The sequence below is a fragment of the Monodon monoceros genome, unplaced genomic scaffold, assembly GCF_005190385.1.
Source record: "Monodon monoceros isolate NGI ecotype Baffin Bay Population unplaced genomic scaffold, NGI_Narwhal_1 Super_Scaffold_2, whole genome shotgun sequence".
In the NCBI taxonomy this organism is placed as follows: domain Eukaryota; kingdom Metazoa; phylum Chordata; class Mammalia; order Artiodactyla; family Monodontidae; genus Monodon; species Monodon monoceros.
The window spans coordinates 15222669-15230968 of record NW_021703776.1 but is presented as its reverse complement, the minus strand read 5'-3'; the positions used below and the strand labels follow the sequence as shown (position 1 = coordinate 15230968).

The following is an 8300-nucleotide window of genomic DNA, read 5'->3' as shown; positions in this document are numbered from 1 at the left end:
GAAGGCAAAAGGAAAGGTTTCTGAAACCAGAGATGATCCCTTTACTACTCCCTTTCTATTCCATATAAAGTGGCATTGCCTTGGCCAAGCTTCACTCCCCAGCTACACTGGGCAAGGAGAGGGCTCAGGGACAGAGGCAGAAGAGGCTGACCATTTGTGCGTCCCAACTTCAGCACTGCACCTCAGGTTTGCTCATGAGAAGCCAGAAACGAAGGCACAGGTGATTTTGCACTTTAACTCCGCCTAACTGTAGCAGGTAGCATATTTATTTTCTTGCTCAATAATTTCTTTTTTAATGGCAATGACTTGACCTTCCAACTGTTTCAGCTGATCAGCTTTTTCTTGTCTACTTAGTTTCAAAACTTGGATCTTTGTTTCTAAATCTTAAAGAAGAAAATGGAGTAAATGTTTAATTAGGTCCCATTTGTTTATTTTTATTTTCATTACTCTAGGAGGTGGATCAAAAGAGATCCTGCTGCGATTTATGTCAGAGTGTTCTGCCTATGTTTTCCTCTAAGAGTTTTATAGTATTCAGTCTTACATTTAGGTCTTTAATCCATTTTGAGTTTACTTTTGTGTATGGTGTTAGAGAATGTTCTAATTTCATTCTTTTACATGTAGCTGTCCAGTTTTCCCAGCACCACTTATTGAAGAGACTCTCTTTTCTCCATTGTATATTCTTGCCTCCTTTGCCACAAATTAGGTGACCATAGATGCGTGGGTTTATCTCTGGAGTTTCTATCCTGTTCCACTGATCTATATTTCTGGTTTTGTACCAGTACCATATTGTTTTGATTACTGTAGCTTTATAGTATAGTCTGAAGTCAGGGAACCTGATTCCTCCAGCTCCATTTCTCTTCCTCAAGATAGCTTTGGCTATTTGGGGTCTTCTGTGTGTCCATACAAATTAAAAATAGAGCTACCATATGATCCAGCAATCCCACTCCCAGGCATATATCCAGAGAAAACCATAATTTGAAAAGATACATGTACCCCAATATTCATTGCAGCACTATTTACAATAGCCAGGACATGGAAGCAACCTTAATGTCAATTGATGGACGAATAGATAAAGAAGATGTGGTACATATATATAATGGAATATTATTCAGCCGTAAAAAGAACAAAATAATGCCATTTGCAGCAACGTGGATGGACCTAGAGATTGTCATGCTGAGTCAAGTAAGTCAGACAGAGAAAGACAAATAACATATGACATTGCTTATATGTGGAACTAAAAAATGGTACAAATTAACTTATTTACAAAACAGAAATAGAGTCACAGATGTAGAAAACAAACTTACGGTTACCAAGGGGGGAAGGGGAGAAGGGATACACTGGGAGATTGGGATGGACATACACACAGTACTAGGTATAAAATAGATAACTAATAAGGACCTACTGTACAGCACAGGAAACTCTACTCAATACTTTGTAATGACTTACAAGGGAAAAGAACCTACAAAAGAATGGTATATGTATATGTGTAACTGATTCACTTTGCTATACAGCAGAAACTAACATAACATTGTAAATCAACTGTACTCCAATAAAAATTAATTAAAAAAAGAAAGTGGAGTAAATGATATCTATTTGATAGAATCCTCCTGGATACCCATGTTATACCAAACACAGGGATTTATATGTCAATTAAGGACATATTTAGTTTTCTGTTTTGATTCAATGGATAAAGCACTTATTTTCACCAGATTTCTCAAGGTTTTCACCTAAATCAGCAAATTGATATTTTTGTCTAAAGCTAGTTAGAATTCATTAGAAATGAAAAGACAGAGGACAAGCCTTGATTGGATTTGGTGAAGTGCTGTATTTTCAAAGGTTTGTTCTTCCTATATTCACTTTTTTTTAAACATCTTTATTGGAGTATAATTGCTTTACAATGGTGTGTTAGTTTCTGCTTTATAACAAAGTGAATCAGTTATACATACACATATGTTCCCATATCTCTTCCCTCTTGCATCTCCCTCCCTCCCACCCTCCCTATCCCACCCCTCTAGGTGGTCACAAAGCACCAAGCTGATCTCCCTGTGCCATGCGGCTGCTTCCCACTAGCTATCTATTTTACGTTTGGTAGTGTATATATGTCCATGCCACTCTCTCACTTTGTCACAGCTTACTCTTCCCCCTCCCCATATCCTCAAGTCCATTCTCTAGTAGGTCTGTGTCTTTATTCCCGTCTTGCCCCTAGGTTTTTTATGACCATTTCTTTTCTTAGATTCCATATATATGTGTTAGCATACAGTATTTGTTTTACTTTTTCTGACTTACTTCACTCTGTATGACAGACTCTGGGTCCATCCACCTCACTACAAATATCTCAATTTTGTTTCTTTTTTTGGCTGAAAAATATTCCATTGTATATATGTGCCACATCTTCTTTATCCATTCATCTGACGATGGACACTTAGGTTGCTTCCACGTCCTGGCTATTGTAAATAGAGCTGCAATGAACATTTTGGTACATGAGTCTTTTTGAATTATGGTTTTCTCAGGGTATATGCCCAGTAGTGGGACTGCTGGGTCGGATGGTACTTCTATTTTTAGTTTTTTAAAGAACCTCCATACTGTTCCCCATAGTGGCTGTATCAATTTACATTCCCACCGACAGTGCAAGAGCGTTCCCTTTTCTCCACACCCCCTCCAGCATTTATTGTTTCTAGATTTTTTGATGATGGCCATTCTGACTGGTGTGAGATGATACCTCATTGTAGTTTTGGTTTGCATTTCTCTAATGATTAATGATGTTGAGCATCCTTTCATGTGTTTGTTGGCAGTCTGTATATCTTCTTTGGAGAAATGTCTATTTAGATCTTCTGCCCATTTTTATATTGGGTTGTTTGTTATTTTGTTATTGAGCTGCTTGTAAATCTTGGAGATTAATCCTTTGTCAGTTGCTTCATTTGCAAATATTTTTTCCCATTCTGAGGGTTGCTTTTCATCTTGTTTGTGGTCTCCTTTGCTGTGCAAAAGCTTTGAAGTTTCATTAGGTCCCATTTGTTTATTTTTGTTTTTATTTCCATTTCTCTCGGAGGTGGATCAAAAAGGATCTTGCGGTGATTTATGTCATAGAGTGTTCTGCCTATGTTCTCCTCTAATAGTTTGATAGTGTCTGGCCTTACATTTAGGTCTTTAATCCATTTTGAGCTTATTTTTGTGTATGGTGTTAGGGAGTGTTCTAACTTCATACTTTTACACGTACCTGTCCAGTTTTCCCAGCACCACTTATTGAAGAGGCTGTCTTTTCTCCACTGTATATTCTTGCCTCCTTTATCAAAGATAAGGTGACCATATGTGCATGGGTTTATCTCTGGGCTTTCTATCCTGTAAGGGTTCATCACTTTAGGGCTTCCCAATCTTTCAGGAAACAGACTGAAGACATTTTTTTAAAAGACATGTTCATTTCTTCATTCTTCTCTGCTGATATGGAAGTCCCTGAACAATAAAAGCAAAGTGATGCTTTTCACTCTTATCCATCCATGCATCCATCTATGATTCCATCCATGCATCTATCCATGAATCCATCCATGCATACATCCATGTGTCCATCCATGCATCCATGCGTGCATGCATCCATGCATGCATGCATCCATGCATCCACTCACTTATCCATTCTTCATCCAACAAATACCTGAGAATTACAGTAAACCCTAACCAGGAGCCCACAGAGTAGTGGATGGAAGAGGCACAGAGAGCTATAGTTAAGAGTGTGAAGTGGCCTTTAGAAAAGAAACTGACCTTAGGTTGAAGTGGAACTTCTAAAGGAAGGAAGGTTAATGTTCCTCTTCACTTGGTCATATCACACCTGGATACTCAGTTGGTTTGGGGTAACTGTCAAACTAGCATGTAGCATGTGTTTAGAGAAACAAGCTAGATTGCTGGAGAAATATGAAATTGTCTTGTGAACAAAAGTTGAATTAACTTTTATGTTTACGTTTCATACAGAGAAAGAAGATTCAGGGCGTGTGCTATAGCTATTTTCAAGTATTTGTGGCCAGAAAAGCAGAGTAAATGTGTTTTTGGTCATCCTGAGGACACAGAATGAAACGAGCAGGTGAAAGCTCCATGAAGGAAGATTTTTGTCTGAATATAGAGAACTTTCTAGTAGTCACAGCAGTTCAAAGACTATGGAGCTGCTTTTGGAAGGTGGTGAGCATTCTATCGCCAGAAACTTTCAAATACGGGCCATTTGGGATTGAACAGGGGAGTCAGCATTGGAAGGGTATTTGTACGAAAAGAAAAATAGATCCTTGGGTTTCTACCGAGGAAGTTAACAAGATCGTGCTGGATACTTTTCATTTGCCCCACCAGATCCTTGACCCATCCTGCTCTGTGTCTTGGAAAGAAAGGCAGCCTCCACAGATGACATCACCTGGCTCCCTGGACCTCTGGCTTTCGTTCACACTTGGCCACTGGCCAGTCCTGAGAAGTGATCAGAGGGTGGCAAGAGCGAGCAGAATGCACCCTTGGTGAGCAGCAGGGTTCTGGCAGTCCTGCCCTCTCTCAAGTCCAGCTCCTGCAGGGTGGCCTCCTCCCTTCTGTCCTCGTGCTCACAGCGCTGCTTCCCAGCACGCACACTCCTCCTTCCCGTGGCTCATTCAGGTCCAGGGATGCTAATGGCTTCTCTGCTGGTCACCCAGGGCCTCCACACCCTTGGTTGATTCCCTTAATTCCTGTGTTTTTTTTTTTTTTTCTAGTTCCTTCCACCAAGAAATAGAGTCTATTTACCCTCTCTCCCCAAACCAGGTCCAGCTTTGCAAGTTGTTTTGACCAATAGAAAGTGGAAGAAATGATGTTGCTGGACCTCAATCAAGAGCCTCGCGCCTTCTGCCCATTCTTACGGAACCCTGTGACCACCAGGCTCTAAAGCAGCCTGGAATGAAAGACCCTGTGGAGAGAGGCCCAGCATCTCAGCCAAGCCTGGGCCCTGGCAGACCTGCCAGCTGACCCAAAAGACAATGCAGCTGCTTGAGTAACAGCCCAGGAGAGACCTGCACCACCCGGACAACCCACACACACACAGAGCACGCTTGTTGTTCTAAGCCATTACATTGGGGGAACAGTTTGTGATGATGCAGTAAATAGATAAGTGAGACAACTCTGCTTATAAACACACAATCCAGAATTACATCCAGGTGTGCTTTTTGTTTCTTGCTGGGATGCTGACTGACACAAAGCTCCACGGAGGGACCCTGGCTGCAGACTGGGGCCCACTCCCCACTCTCTCTGCTTTGACCTCGTCAAGTTAAGTCGGGACTCCTTTCTGGAATCCCATGGGCATCTCTTCCTAACCGATAGGAATAGAGCACAGACCTTGTGGTTCAGCCTCTTCTCAAGTGGCAGAGTTGGGAAGATGGCCAAACCACTGTCTTAGTTTCCTATCTTGTTGAGTTGTGAAAACAGCCTTATGGTGAGAAGAAAACAAAAGTACTAGAATGCATTACTTTTGACCTGAGAAGTCACCTGACTCAAACTTCTCTTCCAACCTGATTTTAAGAACTGTGAAAGTTTTAGTCTATGGGGAAAAGTGGAAACAATGTAGACCCTGACATAAAATATAAGACAGAAAAGGTCCTCCCGGTGTTTTTGTTCTCACAGGAAGGACCAAGGTCTGGGAATAATAGAAACTGATTTTTCATGGTATCGCCTATGGAGTGCAAGGTAAAAACATTTGTCTTTTTGAATCTTTCCTAGTATTTCCTTTTTAAAATTATTAAGAAGATACTGAAAGTGAAAAAAACTCACTACTTTTTACAACAATTCTGTAAATGTAAAAAGTAGTGTTTTCCTCTTCACGCTCCCTGCCCCCACAGATATCTAATGGTAACAGTTTGGTATGTATTTTTCCTGACTTTGGCCCACACTAATGTTGCATTCTCATTTTTTTCATTTCATAACAATGATATAAACAGTTGTAGGGCCAACGACTCATTTTATAATAAAGTAGCATTTGTAAGTGAGAGTTGGTTTTTTTGTTTTTTTTTTTTGGCCCCGTCCTGTGGCATGTGGGATCTTAGTTCCCCTACCAGGGATCGAACCCGTGCCCTCTGCATTGGGAGTGCAGAGTCTTAACTGCTGGACTGCCAGGCAAGTCCCTGGGCTATTTTAGTATTTTGACAGTTACTTATATTCGAAATGAATATGGTTAATTTTAAAGTTGTGGGAGACAATAAATACAACTAGAAGTAAAACTAGACCACTTATCATTCAATATTTCTTGATGATTTAGAGGTGGTTTGGGACATGATGATTGCCCAGAACAATCATGAATATCAGCTGTGGAAAAAACACTCTGATTACCTTTCTGATTGTATGTGTTCTATGTTTGCTATACTTTTAGTGCATCAAAATTTCTATTTTTTTCAAGAGTATGTTTCCTTTCTGGATTGCTACCTACAGACCCATGATAAATGACTTAGCACCCTAGAGTCTAGATCGTAACTCCAAAAAAGTAACTTGCAGGAGAGGAGAAAATGAGCATCACAGCTTAGGACAGGGTTTCCCAACCTCGGCACTATTGATACTTTGGGCAGAATAATTGTTCATTATCAGGGGGATGTCCTGTGCATTACAGGACATTTAGCAACATCCCTGGCCTCCGTCCACTAGAATGTTAGTTGCACCACTAGTTGTGACACGCAGAAATGTATTCAGACATTTTTATCCCCAGGGGAGGGGATAAAATCACCCCTGGTTGAGAAGTACCAAGTTAGGACAAGGGCATTTCAAAGTGACCATAGGCAATCTCAGTGTGTTCCAATTAATGCAGACAGAGCTCATCAATACTTGTTGACATAAAGTCAGGCACGAGGCATATTCCATTACAGTCACAAACCCACCTCCTACTTCTCTCTCCTCGGTGGATGCAGAAGTGGTTAAACTGTGTCAATGATAAATTGAAATTGGTATATGTTCTACCAGAAAGGTGGAGTATTATGATGTTACTGTCAAACTGGGGGAGTGGGTAAAAGGATAGAGAGAACTACCACATGGTCCAGGAATCCCGGATTTGTGTATATATCTGAGAAAACCAAATCTGTATCTCAAAGAGATATCTGTACCCCTGTGTTCACTGTAGCACTATTCACAATAGCCAAGACATGGAAACAACCTGAGCGTCTGTCAATGGATGACTGGATAAGGAAAGTGTGAGAGGCATATATACACACATGAGATATATACACATATATGTACAAATATAATTCATCAGTACAAACAAGGAAATCCTGCCATTTGCAACAACATGAACGAACCTAGAGGACATTACGCTAAATGAAAATAAGCCAGACAGAGAAAGACAAATCTGTATGATATCACTTATATATGCCATCTAAAAAATAAAAAAGTTGAACTCATAGAATGAGTAGAATGGTGGCTGCCAGGGGTTGGGGGATGGGGAAATGGGGGGAGATGTTGGTCAAAGAGTACAAACTTCCAGTTATAAGATGAATGGGTTCTGGGGATCAATCAGATTGTATTGTATATGTGAGTAGATCTGAAGCATTCTCACCACATACACACAAAAAGTAAACATGTGAGGTGGTGGACGTGTTAACTGTGGTAGTCATTTCACAATGTACACGTCCATCAAATCATCACGGGGTACACTTTAAATACATACAATTCTCTTTGTCAATTATACCTCAATAAAGCTGGGAACATCTAAAGAATAGATACCTGTTATTCTTCTTATCTTGTCCTCTGTATCTGCAGCCAGTTTGCTGCATCTCTTAGCTGTTTCATTTTCCCTAAGGTTTCCTTTGTCAGTCCTGGCGCGCTTGTCTTATGCTGAAGAATAGCTTATCGACATTGTAGCTCAACAAGCTCCTGTAACAAAGCAACACTCCCGTCATCAGAAAATATTTATAAAGCGTGCACACGTGCGTGATGTTTGCCTGATAATGTTCATAAAAGGGATAAGCGGCAACCATCATCCAGTCAGTGACGCTTGAGTCACTGATATTTCCGACAGGGCTTTTATTTGCATGGTTTGGGTCGTTTTTTTCAGGTTGAAAAGATGCTCAGCTTTAGTTAGTCACAAATAAAATGTTTCTGTTACAAAATATCAAGGCTTTTTTCACGTTAAGGCAACGATTTGTCCTGAACTATGTTAAGGTCAGAGATAACAGAGGACAGAACTGAGCCAGTTCTGCCCGTGACAAACGTTTGGTTCAGTTGGGTCGAACAGCTGCAAGTGCAAGGTGAAGGTCAGAGAGAGTGGTGAAGGTTCAGAAGCAGCAAGGACACAGTATTTGGTTGGCACAAAGGTGAAAGGGGCATGAGGA

General features: G+C 40.6%; 1 protein-coding gene across 1 annotated transcript in view; it reads right to left on the bottom strand.

Moving 5' to 3' along the window:
• Positions 1 to 243: 243 nt before the first annotated feature.
• LAMB4 (laminin subunit beta 4) overlaps positions 244 to 8300 on the bottom strand; it is a 109520-nt gene continuing 101463 nt past the window's right edge. The window contains 3 exon segments of the mRNA XM_029234020.1: positions 244 to 383; positions 7693 to 7737; positions 7740 to 7842. Coding sequence (XP_029089853.1) covers positions 244 to 383; positions 7693 to 7737; positions 7740 to 7842 — 288 coding nt within the window.